Consider the following 21,379-nt stretch of genomic DNA (forward strand, 5'->3'; position numbering starts at 1 on the left):
TGTAACTCAAGCTTTAATGAAGAATGACAGCATTATTCCTTGATTTTCATTAATTTCATTTTCTGAGAACAAATTTTCTTTACCTACCTTAAATATTGAGCCAACTGTTCCCGGTCTGGCTGAATCTGGTCCTTGCTCTGTTTCTTATCCCCCCCCCCCCCCCCCCCCCCACTAAGACATGAACTTCCTGGCACCCCTGCTGGGCCCGGTGGCCGTGATGCTGCAGAATCTGCAGGAGTGCAGCCAGCTGCAGCTGGCGCTGCGCCTGCTCACCAATTCCTTTGGCAGCTGCCTCCAGCACATCGCTACCAACAACATGGACCTGGGCCTCAGTTCTCAAGTAGGGGAGCGCATTAGGGAGGGAGGGCATCGCTCAACTCTGATTGGATGGCATGTCGACCTTTCAGGTGTGCTCACCAATCTGTTGGCTTCTTTCAGCTGCACAGCCACCAGCAGCTGCTGAGAGACAGGAAGTGCTTAGCCGAATTCGGGAAAAGCACCCTGGCTTCCATCAAGACCATTGCAGTTGCTCTTCTGCACAAGGTAAAGGTGCAGATTTGCATCCCTTCCCGGGTTTAATGCAGCACAGCAGCTAAAATGGTGAAGATCCTTTCAGATGATGTGGAAGACCCCTGTTGTGTAACCCCATCGCAGTGGATGAGAGGGTAGCCTCCCTTCGCTATCGGGTGGGGGGGACGGGTCCTGACTGTTTGCGCTTATGCGTCAAGCAGCAGTTCAGAATACCCACCCTTTCTGGAGTCCCTGGAAGGGGTGTTGGAGAGCGCTCCTCCTGGGGACTCGCTTGTTCTGCTGGGGGACTTCAGTTCTCATGTGGTCAGTGACAGTGAGACCTGGAGTGGTGTGATTGGGAGGAACGCCCCCCCCCCCCCCCCGATCTGAACCAAGGGCGGTGTTTTGTTATTGGACTTCTGTGCTCGTCACGGATTGTCCATAATGAACACCATGTTCAAGCATAAGGGTGTCCATATATGCACTTGGCCACAGTTCAATGATCAACTTTGTGGTCGTGTCATCGGACTTGTGGCCGCATGTATTGGACACTCGGGTGAAGAGAGGGGCGGAGCTGTCAACTAATCACCACCTGGTGGTGGGTTGGCTCCGCTGGTGGGGGAGGAAACCGGTCAGACCTGGCAGGCCCAAGGGTATAGTAAGGGTCTGCTGGGAACGTCTGGTGAAGGAACTTGTCCCAGACAATTTCTCCCTTGTCCCAGGGGAGGCGGGGGACATTATCCGAATGGGCCGTGTTACGCGCCTCCTTATTGGTCGCTGAGGTGGTTAAAAAGCTCCTCGTTGGCCGGGCCCTGGGAGTGGATGAGATCTGCCTGGATTTCCTTAAGGCTCTGGATGCTGCGGGGCTGTCCTGGTTGACACGCATCTGTAGCCTTAGAGATAGGGTGAGGAGCTCTGTCATTCGGGAGGGACTCAGAGTAGAGCTGCTGCTCCTCCGCATTGAGAGGAGCCAGGTGAGGTGGCTCAGGCATCTGTTTAGGACGCCTCTCTGGTGAGGTGCTCCGGGCATGTCCCACTGGGAGGAGGCCCCAGGGAATAACCAGGACACGCTGGAGAGACTATGTCTCTCAACTGGCCTGGGAATGCCTCGGGATTCCCCCGGAGGAGCTATATGAAGTGGCTGGGGAGAGGGAAATCTGGGTTTCCCTGTTTAAACTGCTGCCCCTGCAACCCGACCTGGAAAAGCGGTAGATGGATGGATGGATGGATGGATGGGTTGGAAGGTACGTGGATGAGTTTAATTATTTTTATTGATCTTTTCTGATTCAGGTGCTTAACTGGAGAGTAGTGGACTGCAGTCTGGCTATCGGCTACTGTACGCTGCTTCCTAAGAAGGACATGCTGGAGATACTCTGGAAGGTCATCAATGACACTTGGCATAACTACAAGAAGATACTGGTAGGATCATAGCAGGCTTATTCTCTATGAATGAAATGTTCAGGCTGCACAGAGGGGTTCTGTACTCTGTTTAACACAATTTAGAGCTGTAGTGATCACTTTTTTTTATTATTTGTTTGTTTAATTTATTTGCCTTTTGTATCACTTCTGAATTACATGGCAATATGGCAGAAAGAAGATGGAGAGGAGGGTCCATATAAAAAGAGAGTAAAAGCCTCAGTTATGTAGGAGCCCTTCACATTAACAGTGAAAGAAAATGCAGTCAACGCATAACAGCACCAACAGCACGAATGCAATGCAGCAACGTCTAAAGACATTCACGGTCTCACCTGATTAATGTGAGGTTAACCATAGATAACATTAAACTATATGCCCTTCGGGCCCTTAACGTAGCTTAGCCAATCTTTGTCATCACTTTTGTCTAAATGTTTTAGCTTGTTTTTCTTGAATGGGCAATTCACAAGATTTTAGAACAGACCTGCCACCACCGCAGACGCTTTCTCAACGCGATAACTGTCAAATTTTGCTGGGACTTTTTCTGGGTGATGAATTGGAGCTGATTAAATCAAAGATTTTGACACAGATTGCAGTGGTATCACACAGCTGACGAAAAAGACATTTTCACTTGAAAGTAAAGCGACGCCACATAGTAGATGCAAAAGGAAGATTCAGATAAAAAACATTTTTTTATTCAGATAAAAAACATTATACAGTATCCCCTTCACATTCATGAGGTTTGGGAGTGGAAGATCCCCACTAATGTGAAAATTTGCAAAAAATACTTGGACACCCATATCGTTCATGTTAACCTGAACGATAACATAAGTCTGTTTATTACGAATTTCTAAACGATACTGTGCTGTACACATTGCATGTGAAATCGCTTTGTCATTTCCTGTCTAGACCTTCGTATATAATTTACAAACCATCTAAATTATGCACAGACATAAATTATGTTTCTCAATATGGATACTTGACCATACTTTTATTCTTGCATATCCGTATGCTTTATGCTTCATTGCTAAAAACCAGTTCTTAAGGACAGAGGACCATAGAAATCCCCAGATGTCATCCTTACCCCACCCCAAATATCCAGAATGCATTGGTTGCAACCCTGTCAAATAAGAACAATACAATCCCATGATTCATTTTCGGGAGACAAGACTGTACCCATAGGTTGTGACTCAGATATAGGTTGCAGCAAGTTCCGAAAGGATCGCAAGGCAGAGTGAATGTGACCATTTTAAAATAAGCCCGTTCCTATTCTGATCCACGATCAGGTTTCTCAACCCCGTTCTAACAATTAACCTATATAAATGGGTCTTAGGTCTACAAATGCTTAGCAAAAAACTAGTGAACACTCAACCAATCCAAGAAGCCAAACGACATATGCCTCATTTTTTAAATTCAATGGCACATCCAATGAGATTTGTGAGATAGGCATTGATTGGCGTAAATTGCAGAGTGCACGGCATGCTTGATCATAGCATTAATTTAAACCTATACTTGATAAAGACTGACAGGACAGTCCAGGGAAACATTGTCATCGTTCTGACAACTAGCGATAAGGAGAAGACTGTCTGTATCGAGTCTGATTCAAGACCAAGACCTGGTTTAAAACGTGACGCAGCGTTTTATTTTTCATTACAGGGTTTTGTGATATATGGGACAGGTGGCAGCAACGTCCTGTTTGTTCTGAAAGAATTTTCAAGGTGGCATTGTACTTTGGGACTGTCTTTTAAAAAATAAACAGCCTCTATACACCCTGAATTGTCTGAGACAATTCGAGACCAAGCAGAAATGCTTTCAGTTCCAAGAGAAGAGTGAAAAGCTGAACCAGCATCTAGCCTTTTTAGGTTTTCAAAATGCTTTAAATTTATCAGATGGAAGATACTCCCCAGAAGACTGTTCCTGGTCCTTCCAAACTATTCACATGTGTTACTTTTGTTCATGTGTTTATTAGGCTGTGTCCATGGTCGGAGTGCATCTTTGCAGCTTGTTCATGGAGGAGGAGCAACGTCAGAAGTTCCTGTCCCTGATCACTGACACAGAGTGGGGCATCAAACTGGGCAAGCTGGGGGTTAGTGCTAAATGTCCCCAATGACGTAAATTGTGTAATTTTATCCTCTTTGTACCCATGTACCCATCTGTTTTTTAATAATCGATTTATGCATCTTGGACACAGTGATCTTGGGCCTTTCTTGAGGTAGAGTGTGAAGCTTCACTCTTGGGAGAACGATGGTGTGCAAGATGACCGCCTCTCTCTCCCTCTCCAATTTTTGTGTATTCATTACTCAGATGATCACTAATAAATCTTTGGCAAAATGTACTAATAATCACAGCTTAAAAATGGTGCAGTGAGTTATAATGCAGCTTCTCAGCACCTTCTCCAGTGAGAGGGTCCTGCAGTGAGAGGGCTCCTTCACTTATCATAAACATTTAAAGAGACATTACTGGTATTTTACCAGCAGCTTTTGTTTTTGTGAATTTCATGCTTCTTAACAATTAACTAAACAGGGAATATTGTAGATCCCCAGTGCTGTGCATGCTGATCCTATCCGTACTTCTGCAGATCTCCTTCCAGCCCGTGTTCAGGCAGTGCTCTGACATGAAGAAGAACTTGGTCCCCACACTGGTGAAGAACAGGAACATGACACCTGAGCTTCTCCTCCAGTACTGCAGGTGACCCCACATGCTGCCTCCTTTATCCCAGGCTGAACATGGTGCTATCATCAGATGACTCAAAGTGATCTCAGCCCCTAATCCGGTTCCTGGTGACCACCTGTGCTTGCTGCCTTTAATTCCAGTTTGAGCTGATAAAAGTAGAATTTAACCTGCTGTTGGTATGTAGGGGGAGGGGGATTTAGCTACTTACTCCTTAATCATTATGTTACGAGCCAGTAGGTGTTGTGTTGAGTGACAAATTAAGTTTTAATGGCCCAGTATTAATTTTATCCCCCCCCATATGGGGAGTAGATATGGCTTTGGGACCACTGTACTGACTTTCACAGAGCAGTGGTTAATGAAGAAAAAAGAATAGTTGTTCTTGTAGGAATATCTCATTTTTCATACTGCCTAGGATGTTATGCTGCGATATTATTCTGGAATTTAGAAATATTTGCAATTTTAAAATTCATTGAGCTGTGGCAAGCTGTATTACTTTAATACTGTTTGAGCCTAGTAACTTTACGACTGTTCAAACAGTTTACCCATTTCGTAACACTGTGTGTATTAGTGTTTGTTGCAATACATCTGACCTCTGCTGGTTGGGTGGAATATCACTGCTGTATGCATTGGCACAATCGTTTGGAGCTGCTACTTAGGGGACGTGAGGAGGGTCGAAACTCAACGGAAACTATAGGTGTACTTTCCCACTGCGACCATGTTTTAGCTTTTGTTGTGCATTTGTGTTGCAATGCAATTCACAGCAAAACAGTAATTTACAGCTGTGTAACCTAGTCATTAAAATAAAAGGTAAAAAAATACCTGATTTTAACATGTAAATGCTAACTGAGTCACCGCAAAATCTAGTTTTGTCCATTGAAAAAAGCTCAGGGGAATTAATTTGGAATAAGAGACATATTATATGCCTTATTATAAAGATATGGGCTCAGAGATGTTTGCATATTTTGGTTTTTACTATGCACACTAAGAATTAGATGATCATAGCACCTAACTTCTATCATGCAATTAACTGGAGCTTTGTTTGGACAAGGGCCAGGTCTAGTCCAGTAACACAGATTTGAATTGGGAGATATTATGCTTTTATGACAAAGATTTTAGTGAATAAATTCACCACCATGAACTCCATAGCTTTTTATAGCACACTCACTGCACCTTCTGGCTTTGGGGTCACAATATCTTTAGGCAAGAACACAAATATCTAAAACGTAGCATTTAATTAACTTGAAAAATTTAATTCAAGAGCCCAAAAAGGCAAACTAAGAGCACAAAAGTAAATCATGTGCATATTTTACGGATTACGTGAGCTTGGTTTAGTATTTTTTGGCAACTTTTTAAACTGTGCTCATGATTTAATACATGAAGCCCGCAAAGATAACTGTGTAGCCACTCCAGGACCATAGGTCTGTTAGGATTCATACTGTTATGTCACGGAACATGATGGTCATACTGCAAATGAGAAATAAATCTAATATAAATATTTAGACATAGAAGATAAGGAATAATATAAATAACACTTTAAGACATGGATGTTAAGATAACCACCTAACTGCTGGGGAGGGATTCTATGAATTGGTATATATGTAGAGTGTGCGATAAATGACTGTGTGGTTTCAGAGTTTTATGTCATGACTGGAATTTCAAATCCTATGAGGTTATTCCTGCTGGCTGCAGTGATGCACATGTTTGTATCTGCACCTCAAACGTAAGTTTATGGAACCACATTGGTTGTTTTTGGGAAATGGCACAAGACTGAGGTGCTAAAAGAATCGCTCTTGTGTAAGGAAGCACCCACCCTGTTCTGTGTGGACTTGTATGACTTGGGTCAGGAGTAAAAAGATGAGAGGAATAGGGGTTGATGAACGCATGCAGGAACGTGATTGTGAACTCCTGCTTGCTAATTTGGGGCAGTGGTGAGTCCAGCCTGAGTGAATGTGTGAGTGCAGTTTCATCAGGACCAGCTTGACTCTTCCCACTAGGGTGAGAAACGCAGACCCAAATGAATCCAGGCTTACAAATTCCCAATAAAAGTTCAACAACACGATCATACATTAGGATTAATCTCATTGCTATCGGTGATACATTTGTTAAAAGCAAAAAGTCATAACCGTCTTCTTCACAGCACATTTGACTTGGAGAGTGACTCTGCCCTCAACTTGTACATCACAACTTTGCTGCTGGATGAGGAGCTGGAGGAGAAGCTGGAAGAGAGTCTGAGTGTCTCAGAAGCCTCCCAGGAGGGACAGGGGGGCAGGCTGGACCATGCTGACACCCTTGAGCGTGCCTTGACGATCATCCCTCTGCTACAGAGCACCAGCGAGCTGGTCGTCAGCCTTAATGCAGCCGTGCTCAAGGTGGGAAGCTAGGGTCTCTGGTTAGCTTTGGTTAACTTTAGCCACGCGTGACTACAATGAACGTTTCAGACCTCCTGGGTCCTGCAGCTCAGACCTACCTCAGTACGGAGAGAAACCGCTAAATTACCTTAATTGGCAAATTAATTAGTTTGTGAATATTTAAAGCTTCAGATAGAGTACCAAGGCAGACTTTGCCAATGCTGTTTACATTAGTTACTGTAGGATTTACAGGTAAATTTGACATTAGATGATTTATTTCAAAATAATGTAAATCTCACAGCATTGCAAGGAACATTGAGCCTGAAAATGCATTGTTACAGATGCTAACCTCCTCTTTTCTTACATAGCTTAGTCCATACAACTATGAAAGAATCCAGGGAGTTCTCAGGATCATACAGACAGCTGGAGAAACCATGCCCAGCTTCCCTCTCGATCAGGTAACCCCAGCAATCCTGGATTTGTAAGAGACTGTGTGTGGGTTTGTATTTACCACCTTATGGGGACCAAATGTCCCCACAATGTGATAAAACCTGTCACTTTTTAGCTTGTGGGGACTTTATTTCAAATCCCCCCCCCCCAATATAAACCTCAATTTTATAAAAAATCTGTAATATTATATAAAATATCTGTAATCTGGAATGTGGTGAAAGAACTAAAAATGCAGTTGTCTTTTATATTTTCTTTGGTTAGTTATTGTTAACCCCTATCCAGCTCAAACCTTAAGGCTGTCATGGTTGGGTTAGGGTTATGCCCATAAATGAATGTAGAGTCCCCACAAAGATATGGATAAAAACATGTGCGTGCTTGTCATGGCTCTGGCTGCATCCACAGGCGGTGGGGCTGCTCCAGCACTTAAGCTCCTACAAACGTATCTCCCCCCCTACCGAGCTGGAGAGCAGCTACCTGCTGGAGCACAGCCTGGAGCCCACACCTCTGGCCCATTCTCGCCTGCCCTTCCATCTCCTCTTCCAAACCGGCCGCTGCTTCTGGAAGATCATCAGTGAGTACAGGAACTTGGGGAGCCACTGTGGAAGTGAAACTCTGCGCTATTAGTGAACATTTATGTCTGAGGTCCATTCAGACGGAGATGCAGAAGTCATTTTGCTAGCTGTTGGGCCGTTTGCATGCAGTGATTCCACTAGTACATTAATATGTGATGGTCTAATGAGTTTCTTTTTGTGTCAATTTCTCTCCCCTTTTCCACCACTGCTGATTAGCACCAGAGCTCAGTGAAGAGACTTTCCCCACACTGCTGCTCATAACGAAACTGATGAAGGTAAAAGGGCAGTTTCCTTACAGTCGAATAAAGGGCTCTGCCATCAGCATCTTTTAGCCATTTACATGCTTGCTCTGTCTAAACACAAAATAGGTTCTTTGTATATTGTTAGATCATTGGTACTGTTTGGCAAAATTACTCTTAATCTGATCAGAATTCAAATTCTGCCTCCACCATGTATGTGTGGAGTTGGCATATTCTCCCTGTGTTGTACTAGGGAATTCCCACAGACCAAAGACTAGTCTCTTTGATTGGCCTGTAGATTACGATTGAGTATGTGCCCTGTGATAGACTGACACCCCGTTCAAGATGTACTCTATGCAGTAGGTACTTGGAAATCCTGCTTTGGACGCTCACTGTACTATTCCGTGTGATGACGTCATCATTTTTTCAGCGGCGGCTATGCGGTTCTTGCGGCTAGCTCTGCATTCAACTTATGAGATCCACCGTTTTGAATAATTTATTTATCCTTGATTTTCTTATTTTTTACTGGATCAAAATCGGTTCAGTATTCGCGGAGCAACAATTTGAAAACAAGGTAACTTTCACGCACTAAATAAAAATCGAAAGAATCGTGGGGCATCGATTATTTGTGCACAGGCATATTTATTGCACCCTAAATGTGAAAATTGCCAACTATGATGACGATTGATGCATGCCCACACTATACAATCGTGTGCCCACTTCAGGATGATTGAAGATTGAAGGCATTTTATGTGCTGTACGGAGGATGGGTCAATGTCATGTGACCACCGATCTGGCTCCAGATTGGTTGGACATCATGCCAGCTAATGTAGATACCCCCAAGTAAATTTTCATTTCAACATTCAACAACAAAAATCACTAAGATTGGTTAGATATTGGCAAAGTTATGGTTGTTTAAGTGCACCATACTCTATTTACAATTTCTTACATTTATTGAACGAGGTGCAGGCTGCCCTCCGCCTATGCAGAGCGAAGTTGCTCTAAGTAGTCAGTTTTTTCTACAGTTCTAATTGTAATTACATTAGAACAAAAATCCAATTTCAGGCATATTAAATCTTCAATATCTATGGTTCTATTAAAGATATATTGACAAATGAGGTATCATTTTTTATAGTTTTTTAAGCCCTTTCCATTAAAATAGGTATGAAGTTAATCAAGACACCTTGGTAAAAAAATTTCCAAGTACCTATATGCAGCTGTAAGAAAAAGAAGCAAAATATTTACTGTACTTTACTGTAAAGAATTTTCAGGAACAGTTACGATTTGCTTTTGTAGAAAGTCTTTGTTCTGCTCCGTCTCAGGATTCTCACACTCTAAGAGGTCGTCCATTATGTGCAAAATTACTCAACACCTATACACAGTACTTCGGGAGTGTCGGAGTGTGTTTTTGGGGTAGAAAGGGGGTAAAAAAAACTGACCTTAATTTTGTATTTTAAAGTGAGCAGCCTTTCAGTACCCAGTGTATGTCTATACAGTATTGTGTTATTTTTGCTGTTTGATATCCATCGTTTTGCTGAAAGGAGACTGCAAGTGGATTCCTTATACTGCCTAGGATAGGCTCCATACCCCTTCCCATAATCTCAAGCGAGATGGATGGATGATTTCATTGTGTGGAAGATACTGCTGTGTGTAGATTACTCAGTTCTGAATTCTCCTTTACTGACTGGTTTTTAGGTAAATGTGGATAAGCTGTACATGGCAGCCGTGAACCACATGTTTGAAAAGAAACTGAAGCCACAGCTGCTTGAACAGGCCAAGAAAAGCCCCTCTTTAGCTGCAGGCAAGGAGACGGCCAGGACGGCCCGGACCATCATGGACTACATCCTGTGCATCAGGAACCCCGAGTGGGCGGCGGCCACCATACACAGGGTCTCCCAGGACCTACCGCCAGGTCAGGCCAAGTCCACTGCTATCTCCAGGAAGCTCTCCCATGGCTGGAGCACAGAGGAGAATCGCCTGGGTGTTTTTTTTCCCAACAGGCATTGAGAAGACAAAGTCCCTGAAGTTTTGCCTGGCCCTTGGGAAGAAATGGCTGCAGGTCCCGGATCTGGAGGTTAACAGTCCTGAACATAGTTTAAGATCATACTCTTACTGTCATGTGTGTTACTGTTACTGTTATGAATGTGTGTAAACTGACCAGGATTACTGTAAATAGGCTTATTCACTGCTAAACCAAAATATTATGACCTCCCCCAAGTGAATAATGTTGAATATCTTGTAAAAATGATGCACATCAAGGTCTTGGATATATAGTGATGCCTGTGGTTCACAAATACAATCTGTTCCAGGAAAGTGATCGTGACCCAATTTGTATGTGAACCAAGGCAATTTTTCCCATAAGAAAGCATTGAAATTCGATTCATTTGTTGACTTTGTTCATTAATTTTCTGGTTTTTATAGTAAAAACTCGAAAAACACGATAGTGTGGCGATGGGCGGACCGATGCATTATGGGAGCAGAGAGAAACATGGAGACTTGCTTGCCGGGGAAAATCACGCTCTTTAACAGTCCTGAACCGTTGTTGTAGTTGTTTTTGTTGTTGTTATTAATGGTTATATTTCCCTATTGTCACGTGTGTGTTTGCCCATGCCTTGTGTGTACCTGGTCCAATCCTCACTTGTATTTAGTGTGTGTGCATCTTACAGTTCGGCGTCTGACAACCTTTTATTTCCCGTCTGTGTATTTGGGTTGAGTGCTCATTGGTTGTCTGTTGTGGTCCTTCTATTTACAATTGCGCGCGGGGCATGCTGGGATATGCGCCCCGCCGGTGCTACACTAGTATAAAAAAGGAATCTGGATGAGGAATCTGTTCGTCGGACAAATTTTGTACGTGAACCAATGCATTTTTTTACTATATTTTTGGTCACAAACCAAATTGTTCGTAGACCACAGCGTTCGTGAACCACAGGCACCACTGTATTAGGCAGTAAGTTAACATTGAGCCCTTAGTCTATATGTTGAATGCGAAAGAATTTGGCAGAGACTAAGATCAGGGACTTTGACAAGAGCCAGACCATTGGGTCAGAGCATCTCCAAAACTGTGAAGCTTGTGGGGGAACTCATGGTCATCCATGGTAAGTACCTACAGAGAGTCGCAGGAGGGAAAAACCATGATTAGCCGACAGGGTGCTGGGCAACGCAGGACTCATCAATGCAGGATGTGAATGAGGGCTATCCCATGTGGTATGAACCAACAGAGGGGCACAAATGACAAGTCATTTCTGATGGTCACAGGAGAAATCTGTCACAAGACATAGTGTGTTGAATCCTGCTGCATGGCCAATCCATGACTACGCAGCCCCGGACACAGCAGGACTCGCTTCACTGCGTCATGTCATATAATTCCTGTGACCGTCATCAAAATTCTGCCATTTGTGCCACAGTAGCCCGTCTTTTGCTTCGTACCAGATGGGACAGCCTTCGTTCACGTCTCATATTGTGTCTTGACTGCCAAGCATCTTGTCAGTGGTTTGTGATTTTTACCTCCTCAGACCACTATCAATTGATAGTAGGTTCTGCCAATTTCTTTCACATTCAACACGTCAGCTACAAGTATTGAATGTTGGCTTACTGTATAATATATCCCATAGATTGACATGTGCCTGTTTTTTTATAAATAGTCATCATTTTAATCATGTGGGAGTGGTCATAATGTTTTGGCTTATTGGTGTATACTGTATATTATGGGATGCTTACTGAAGATGCATGATTCTCGGAGCTGCTTAATGTAAGTGTGCTATCTTTGTAGCTATGTGCATGTTCTCACCATGGGCTAACAAACAGCATGTTGACATGCTTCTGCATGCTTTTCTTCATGACCTCACCACCACCACCACCTTCTCATGGATCAGGAGGATACCAGGGTGAGGGGGGAGACCTTCATGGACAAACTGAAACTGCAGTACCAGCGATCAGCCACGGAGGCAGTGCTAATGTCCGCCGAGATGCGCTCCCCTGAGCTCCTAAAGCTGACCAGCATGCCGGTGCGCCTCCTGGAGGCATTGTGGGAGCACGCCAGCGTGGAGCAGCGCATGCAGAACCCAACCACTGAGGCCTGCCCGGGTGAGGCTGTGAACCTGTAATCATCAGCCAGTCTCCAGTTCTGGGCTTTGCTCTAACATAGTGGAATACGTCTGATCAGTTAGTGATGTCAATTTGGGGAGGGGAGGGGGGGGGTTGCCTAATGCACCCAGTATGACAGACACCATGATTTGTCATTAGTTCTGGAAGCAACAAGAGGACACCTTATAAAACCTGCCCTGCCCTAGGCTCTGCCAGAGCCTTTTATTTGTCCTAGCCAATTAAAATTAATTATGGAATCCTCTGCACAGAGGGAAGTGGTCTGGTCCTATAGGTGCTTTCCTAATGAAGTTCAGGAGTCTGATTCTGAGTTCCTGGGCCGTCTTGAATGGGAACTTTTGTAGTTCCTTGTGACTTTCGTATGTTGATATTCCACCACCAAACAGGAAACTTTATGCCATATAAGGATAGAAGACTAATAGTAGGTTAAACTCAACACGGAATTTCATAAGCAAGAAAACTACACTGTCACCCCAAAATAATGGTGGAACAACAAGTTTTGTTAATTAGTTGTTAGTAATCGGGAGGGTTTGAGGGATCGATCTGATGCTCTCTAATATGAGTTCCTTGTCTTATTTTGCAATTCGGGATGATTGGGTAAAATATGGGACAGATGGCAACTACTTAAAGGTCTCAAAGTACTGACCCATCGCACAGTTCTATCATCCTGTAGTGCTTATAATTCAAATAGATCTTTAGTTTTCCACAGAATAAAATAATGACATAACATTATACCAGTTTCACTTCTGCCACCCCATCTCTGCTTGTTATCGGCAATATTACACAGAAATATATCAGTGCCGGTCAAAATTTCCATATCTGTTTTCCACTAATGTCGAAGTACAGGGATGGAATTTTTTGTGGCAAAAATATGGTTATATATACTTCCATCTGTCCTCGCCAAGGAACTTCTAAGTTGCAGCCAGTGCTTGTGGTCAACCAGTCAGCATGTTTATCGCTATAAGCCCAATCCACTAGTTCAATGGAAAGGACAGGAAAGTACCCACCTCGGAGTACAGACTAAAAGAAGTTCAGGAACTACCCCCCCAGGAACTTCAATCGAGTTCCTGCGGTGGGAACATGACCGAAGTTTGCAGTTTCTGAAAGTTCCTGGTCCCTGGAAAAAAAAATTGTAGTGGGAAAGGGTCTTATGATAACGCAGTCTTCCTCTCAAATCACTATTCAACAGGTGTGTCCACATTACTTAAGGTCAACTGCCGAGGAAAAACTAGCCTTAATCCCTGGGGATAACATAGATTACTGTTTAGCAGGTTTGGTATTCTTTTTGCTCTTTTGAGGTGATTCAACTGTATCAATCTGTAATGTGAATTATCAATTTTTGAAGGCATAATCTTCTTAAAGTATGATAAAGATACTCCTGCTTCCAGTCTTGCACTTGTGTTGCAGGCAGATAGTAATGGCGGCATGCATATTTCCAAAACATAGAATTGCAGGGGAAGGTACTTTTAATATTCATACAGGAAATGCTACTTGATCTTCGGGCTACAACACTTTTGGGAAACTCGACACTGCTTTGTAGAGCAAATAGCTATCTCTAATGGTTAAGGATAATCTCTGCAATACAATGCTTTTGGAAAATGCTCCGTTTTTGTAGCAGAAAGTCACACTTTTTGCTGACTGTGGAAGCATTGGTTACAATTCAAGTAGCTTAGTTTTTTTTTTTTTTTTTAAATAAAAAGTTGGCCTTAGAGATTTGATATGATCTATCAAAGCTTATAAGTTTAAGTTAAAGTACTGACTTGTGACTTTGTAATTCATTATTAAATCTGGCCTGCAGATCTATCTTTCGTTTTCGTTTTTTTATTCAGCTAATCCATGCCGGTTAGTTACACTGCCAGCAACCTACACATATGGTCAGTGGCTGTGCCCAGCAGTCACTGGTATCAGTCAAAATTTCAGTGCACTAGGTGAAAGCAACCAATCAGGCAGCACCTCTGTTTTTTCTCTGGACAGTTCAGTAATTGGCATTTTGAAAATTTACACTGGCTTGTTATTCCTGTTTAATGACAACAAATAATGTCCTCGGACTCTGCTTTCTTTGTATTCAATTAATAGTGTGTAATTAGTTGCCATATGCATACTTGTGAATTTATCAAAATAAATGATCAATCAAAGTAAATTGTGGTGCAAATCTAAGATTGTTGATGCATCGAGTCATTCCCTAAATTTTAATCGAAATGCCTTGTGGCCGATGGTTCACACCCCTACATACTGTAGTATTTTTTATTTTTGCTTTATATGAATTTACAGATCTTCATGGAATTGCCAAGGAGATTGCAGAGATTAACAATGTGGACTTATCAAAGATCCGGGACATGCTGCTTGAGAAGTGGCTGTGCAACACGGAGCCATCCATTGAAGTGAGTTGTCCCTCCCTCTTCCATCTCCCCTTCATCAAAGGCCCAAGTCACGAATGAGTGTTTGTATCAGATTGCATGGTCCTTAGTTCTTGGGTTTGATGGTTAGGTAGGTGGAGGACTTATGGCAAGTTGAAAAAGATTCATATAATTTCTGTGATGTTTCTGCAACAAGTTAAATGATGTTTACAATAAGAAGTACAATAAGTTGTATGTAGTCTACATGTAGCCATATGCACATATTTCCTTCTTCCTGCTTGGCTAGAGGGGGAAGACCATTCATAATTCACCTTATATTACTGAATTCCAATCTCATGGTTTAATCTGTTTTAGGAAGTAAGCTCTCAGGACTCTGTGACCAATATTGAAGAAGACCCAGACCTCATGAGGTTTGTTAAGTATCCCCCTGCTAGGTTTTTGTTGACATCTGTTAAGTATAAAACATTCACGCATCTTATGTTTGTGAGTATGTGGGATGTATGTGATTTATGGTTATCATTCACACACACTGCACACCATGGCTTCTTCCTCCATGTTTGCTCACCCCTTCCTCTATGTATCGATGAGCTCACTGTTTCCCCCTCCTCCCCCCAGGGTGGTGTACCTGCTGCAGATGTACCCTATGGACTTCAGCGCTCGTTTGTTGAGCAGCATCCTCAATGCAGAGACATGGGTGAGTCTCCTACTGCCAAGTGTTTGGCCCCCACCATTCCAGGGATGTATTTTTCTTCTTCTTTGCATTTCTTAACTTGTTTTTAGGCTTTTGTTAAAAGTTCCTTCAGATGAGAACTTTGTGGAATGGTGATGTTTTGTTCCCAGTATTGACTTCATTCTGTAATTCCATTTAAATCCTTTCTGGATTTTTTTCAGCCCTTGAGCAAATCTGGTCGGCGCCTGAATTTCTGTCACCGGGCCCGAGCTCTGTTGTGCCTCATCCATGTTGCTGATCCCTCCATGTTGGAGACCCTGCTCCACATCCCCAGGAACAAAGTCCAGTAAGATCTCTATTCACCTGACTCGGCCATTTCAGTCACTTCTCTTACCAATAAGGTCACATGACATTATGTTACTGGGGGAATAGGGCTTCCCAGGTTCTGATTGGTTGTGGTCTATGTAAGGTTTCCAGCTCCCATGAAACCCCTAAAAAAAGAGTAAAATATGATTTCAGTTTAATTGCAGTGGGTATTACTGTCACCTTACACCTCCAGGTTTTGGGGTTCAATCCCACTTGCATTCTGTGTGGAGTTTGCATGCTGTTGCCTTGTTGCATGATTTTCCCATCCAGGTTCTCCAGATTCCTGTATCCCATCTAGGGTGTCCCCTGCTTTGTGCCTTGTGTTTCCTGGATCCAGGTTCATTTAGGGAACAAGGGGCCAGAAGATGGATGCATAGAGTTAATCAGCCAAAAGTTCAGGATGGAAACCTGCTTGTACATTAGCTTTGGGGGATTGGGAGCCTCCTTAGGGTTGCTCACTATGAGCTCTTTAACCTCCTCAGGGGCTTTGGTGTCTAATATGGTGTCACCTCCTCTCCCATAGGTACCACCTGAAGTGCTACATTTACCTGTCACAGCTGGAGGCACTGAACATTCCGTACACCGTGGAGTCATTCCTCAACAGTCCGAAGGAGGGGCTGATCAAGGGCCTATGGAAGAACCACAGCCATGAGCCCCAGGTGTGGAGGCATATGACCAAATTTGCACTGAAAAGCATTCATTGTGGAGGACTACAGCACCCTTAATCCACGGGCTCTCCCACTGTAGGCGGTGCGACTGGTGGCCGACCTTTGCTTGGAGTACCAGGTGTTTGACCCCCAGCTCTGGAACGGGGTGTTGCAGAAACTGCTCAGCTTCAATACTGTAGGTCTTGTTTCCCTTGGTTCATAACAGGTTAGGGGTTCTCTAATTAACTGAATGCAGTTGTACCAAGAAGAATGCAACCTCAGTATGGTAATTATCCCCATTCAGATCAGCTACTTGCAGAAAGTTCTGGAGGCTTTAGGAGCAGTTCCCTCACTCTTGGAGGTAAAATCCCATCAGCCTTTGCCCTACTCCAACACCTCTTGAGCTTGGATGTTTGTACATTGCAGAGTATAATTATAATTTTTTTTTTTAGGTGTCAAACTTCTCAAGAACGTGGAGGAGTGTTATTTTGTCTCCGTTTATGACAGGTTAAGACAATAACAATCACTTTCGCTGTTTAGTCTCTCTTTCTCTCTCTCTGGGTGATAAAACTGCTCATTGATCTTTACTGTTGTTTCAGCTTCCCTCCCTCTTAGCCCTCAGAATGTTACAACCCTCTACAAGACATTTGTTCTCCTTCTGAAGTGAGTACTGTCAGTGTGTGTGAGTTATGTGTATTTCTAAAGAACCCAGCGTCAGCTCCCAGGATTAGCAATAGAGCTGCTGTACACCTCAGAGATCACCACAGGGATTGCTACACAATGATGGTAGTGGGTTTGGTTACTTCCAGTACATTGAGCACTTTGGTTTTGGTTATGAACACATTTAACTCTTTAGTATCGCATGGGTTGGGTGTTACCTAGACCATAAAGGTCCCCCTCGCATGTGCCCTCAGATGCCCATTCCTGTTGAACATGGACCTGATTGGCCTCGCCAAGCGCTTCGCCCAAGTCAACCTGCCTGCCTTTTCCCTGGGCTCCCTGTTGTTGATCCCCTGTGCTGCTAAAAGAGAGCAGCAGATTCAGGTACGGCCTCCTCATAATGTCCAAATGTTGTGGCACAGGCCCTGATTTCACTGCTTGAGAAATGTATATCATACTTTTTTGTGTAGGCTTTTTTAGTAGATACTTAGATTGTGTAGCCTATGTTCGGCTGCTCTTGTGACATGTAGAGTTTAGACCAAATTAAAATGTCCTCTAGGGCTTGGGAATATCTAAAAAAAAAAAAAAAAAAAACATTAAATATTTTTTGTATTTAAAAATATTATGGTAAACCAATTATCCAATCATTCATTGGGCTGGATTTAAAAACATGTTGTAGACCATCTAAAACTGTGAAAAGGAGTGGTTTACAAATTTTCGGTAAGCCTTAGCCACGTACCAGTGTTATAGCACCTGTTTACATATGCTGATATTTTTGTGTATTACACAGGGAGCTAAAAATGTGCTATTATGTTCTTTTTGTATTTTGTTTTGTCTTTTTTTTAATTGCGCTAGAAACGGGGGCTAGAGGACATAACTGAAAGCCTAATCACAAATCTTCATCTTATTTGTGTGTGGCCTAAGCCTATTTCCCGACAGAGGAAATAATTGCCGGTTAGTCACTGCCGAATATTATTGATTACCAATAATATTGGCATATTACACCGGAATAATGTCATCTGTGTCAAAAGGGAAGCATCGTAAGCAAAGACCAAGCTAAAAATTCTGGAAGTGGATACTGAGTTTCTCACTTTTGAGACCTAATATCGCTATAGGCTGGTTTATTTTCCCTTTCCGTCACAAGCTTGAGTTCACCATACAGGTATGTTGTCTCGCCTCCTCCATGCAGTGCTTCCTATCCTCCTGTAACCTGGTCACTGTCCTGGAGCAGGTGGAAGAGCACATGAGTACAGGAGAGTTGGCCGGAATCCCCTTAAAGGTTTGGATTGTTTGTTTTCCTGTATGTACATTTTAAATTTTTTTTTTAATTTGCTTTGGTCAAGCCACACACTACTGCCTATCTCTCTCTGTTGGACTATGAGTATAACGCCTCCTCTTGGATCCTCTGTCGGCGATCTGGTACTCCTGGCCCACCGACTCTGCCCCTTCTCCCCCTAGATCAAAGAGACCGTGCTGAAGTTCATTTACCAGAATGGACTTCATGAGAAGCTGGTGAATACCAAGCTGTTCCCTCTCCTCAAGGAGCATATAGTGTCTTGCGGCCATTACAGCCAAGTGCGCGATCTGGTGGACTGTCTCATCAGCAGGAAATGGTTAGTCAACTTGTTTTCTTATTTGAGTGCATGCGTCTCTGCAGGTCAGGGCTCTCTGCCTATGGCTGGCAGAGTGTCATCACTGTTGGGACCTTGAGCATGGCCTTCGACCCCAACTGCTCCAGGGAAACTCTGACCCTTACTTGTATGTTACTTAACCCTCTGGGGTTAAGTGCATCGTCGACAATGCAGCATACTTTTCGCGTCTATTTCAGCTTGTATCTCACTGAAATCTTCATGTAGAATAATGAAAAAAACCCTGACTAAATCCGTAATCTGTCTTCTGAATGTTGCAACTACACCATTTAGTCATCTTCATGTAGCCAAGACTTTGGTGATCAGATATATGGGATCAAAACAAACTGCCACCATTGCTTACTTTGCACTTTTATAATGTTTCTGCAAGTGTTCCAAACTGCGTTTTGCAATGTCTATACTATGATGTCAAATTACAAACTTAAACATGAACCTGATCATTTTTATGTATATTGTAAATATATGATGAGTGTAATGCCAAAACAAATATATAAGAAATAATTTATTTGCCATGATTAAGTTTATGATATTTGAAGAAATGTGTGATCATGCCCCAGTCAGTGAAAGTGTGTTTCATACCCCTGGACCCCAGAGGATTAAATGTAAATGTATTTGAATAGTTAATCCTGTTATTAGCTGCATCCACCTTTACTTCAGTAGGCAGTTGAAGTCATACGCCGCATAAATATACACTACAGGCCAGAAGTTTGGGCCCAGCCTCAGATTAAATAAAAAAAAAAAGATACACTGCATTTTCAAAGTTTTTTTTTTTACAGAACTTGGTTACATTTGCTTAAGTACTTTGACTCATTTTGAAGTAATGTAAGAATTTACTGCGAGTGCCTAAGTGCAAGTTTCAAAATAACCATCATACGGCAGCACAGATTAACAGCATCCTTTCTAGCGATCTTTGTAAATAACTTGTGTCTTACCCTCCCAGCACCTTTTTCAAGCATGCAGTCAGTTCTGTCTCATTTGTAGACGCTCACTTTGAACTTGTTGGTCCAACTCATCCTATGGATGGACTTTTTGTCTGTCCACAAGACCTGCTCCCAGTCCTAAATACTCCAGTGTTTGTGTTGTTTAGCCTATAGTTCTCTTTGTCTTAATACCACCGTGAAGTAAAGGTTTTTTGACAGCAAGTCAGCCATACAGTCCATCTGCACTGTCTTTGCTTGACTGTATTAAGATACCAGTTTCCCTCTATTCACATTAATCACAGACCTCAGACCTCTGCAGTCATCTTCAAATTTCTTTTGCACATTACAACTAAATGTTAAGCTTCAATCTTTCATGTCACTTTCTGGTCACTATTGCTTCCTGTCAACTTTTTTCTCTGCAAACAGTAGGTCACTCCATGCTTAGAAACATTTTACTTCACAAAAATATTTATTACAAATTCTGACATCAGTTCTGATACAGTAGAAGATTCAACAGAAGATTGAAGTGAGGAGCAGACAATACGTTAAACATCACAAACTGATCTGGGACAGGTCAGGCAGACAAGTGGCTATCGTTTAGTTTATTAAGACACAATCACGACAGTCCAAGAGTAAATCAAGTTCTGACATTAGTAAATAGAATTCCAACACAAAGTGAATGTCAATGCACTAAAGACAAACCTGATATGTCTTCAGAACCAATAGATTCAGCCTTTGTGGCTAAAATGTGTTATTACAAGCTATAAAACACTGGAAACCAGTTTGTTACAGTTTTTAAGTATTTGTAATATTTTCTTATACAGTCAAACCTCCTTTATCTGAACCTCCAGTATACGGGCACCTCTCTCTCTACCGGGCAGCTCTAGGCACGCGCATGCGCAAATTATTTTTAAACAACCAGCAGCTGTTGTTACGAGCTGTTGTTACTGTGTTAGTTTACAAAGCAGGAAAGGTACAGGTCATATTAGGTCACAATAAAGTCTTTTTTTTCTCCATTTTTTGCCCCCCCTACCCTCAGTGAAGTAGATGCTGCCTGTCTGGCCCGGGAGTACCTGATGTACAGGGAGAAGGAGGGGGTCAAGCACCTACCATCAGAGTCTGCTGCACAGGAAGTCCTAAAGGTACTTCCATGCATGCCTTCTGTAAGGGGGAGGGGTGGTGTGGTGTCTCCAGGGGCCAATCGGAGGCCACTGATGCATTTAGATTATGGTTTAGTGCTCTTAGATACCTTCAGGGTTACCTTCATTAAATGTGTCACTGATCCTGTCAATAAAAATAGATTGAAAATGGGACCTTTTCTTTCCTATTCTTTGCAGGCATTTCTCGACAAAGAAAATGAGTGATCAGAAATGCAATGTTAGGACAAGGCACTTGCTGTTTTACTTCATTTTTTGTGTTTTCAGTTTCTTTTGCATGCTATTCATGTTCAAAGCTGTAAATAAACTTATATGCCCTTGACCTGTATCACACTCTTGCCCCTGGTTTGCTTGTTTATGCATCCCACTGCTGGAGCAGGAGAATATCGGAAGGAATACTGAGAACCCTAGATCCACCTCGCAGAAGATTCGTAAATCCACGTGATTGTCACGGACGGGTAACTTTGGAAACCAGTTTTTGATTTTCTGCCTGGGAAACCAGAGTAACCAGCAGTAAAATAGGCAATTGGGTGTCAAAAACTTTAATGCCCCAACTTCCCTCGGCTTCTTCATTGTGCAGATTACATTTAGAAATCCTCAGATATCCTGATTGCTGCTAGAGGAAGTGTGACACCAGAACTAACCAG

General features: G+C 42.7%; 1 protein-coding gene across 1 annotated transcript in view; it reads left to right on the forward strand.

Moving 5' to 3' along the window:
- Nucleotides 1–21,063, forward strand: part of kntc1 (kinetochore associated 1) — a 47,163-nt gene extending 26,100 nt beyond the window's left edge. The window contains 26 exon segments of the mRNA XM_048979277.1: nt 177–340; nt 439–543; nt 1,801–1,929; nt 3,893–4,009; nt 4,502–4,611; nt 6,734–6,965; nt 7,313–7,402; nt 7,797–7,965; nt 8,183–8,241; nt 9,901–10,117; nt 10,206–10,279; nt 12,078–12,288; nt 14,578–14,687; nt 15,018–15,073; nt 15,279–15,357; nt 15,555–15,679; nt 16,223–16,358; nt 16,447–16,542; nt 16,651–16,707; nt 16,799–16,853; nt 16,946–17,009; nt 17,261–17,390; nt 18,196–18,285; nt 18,465–18,619; nt 20,615–20,717; nt 20,913–21,063. Of these exon segments, the coding sequence (XP_048835234.1) occupies nt 177–340; nt 439–543; nt 1,801–1,929; nt 3,893–4,009; nt 4,502–4,611; nt 6,734–6,965; nt 7,313–7,402; nt 7,797–7,965; nt 8,183–8,241; nt 9,901–10,117; nt 10,206–10,279; nt 12,078–12,288; nt 14,578–14,687; nt 15,018–15,073; nt 15,279–15,357; nt 15,555–15,679; nt 16,223–16,358; nt 16,447–16,542; nt 16,651–16,707; nt 16,799–16,853; nt 16,946–17,009; nt 17,261–17,390; nt 18,196–18,285; nt 18,465–18,619; nt 20,615–20,717; nt 20,913–20,939 (2,960 nt within the window). The 3' untranslated portion in view covers nt 20,940–21,063.
- Nucleotides 21,064–21,379: the final 316 nt, after the last annotated feature.

The sequence above is a fragment of the Brienomyrus brachyistius genome, chromosome 2, assembly GCF_023856365.1.
Source record: "Brienomyrus brachyistius isolate T26 chromosome 2, BBRACH_0.4, whole genome shotgun sequence".
Lineage (NCBI taxonomy): Eukaryota > Metazoa > Chordata > Actinopteri > Osteoglossiformes > Mormyridae > Brienomyrus > Brienomyrus brachyistius.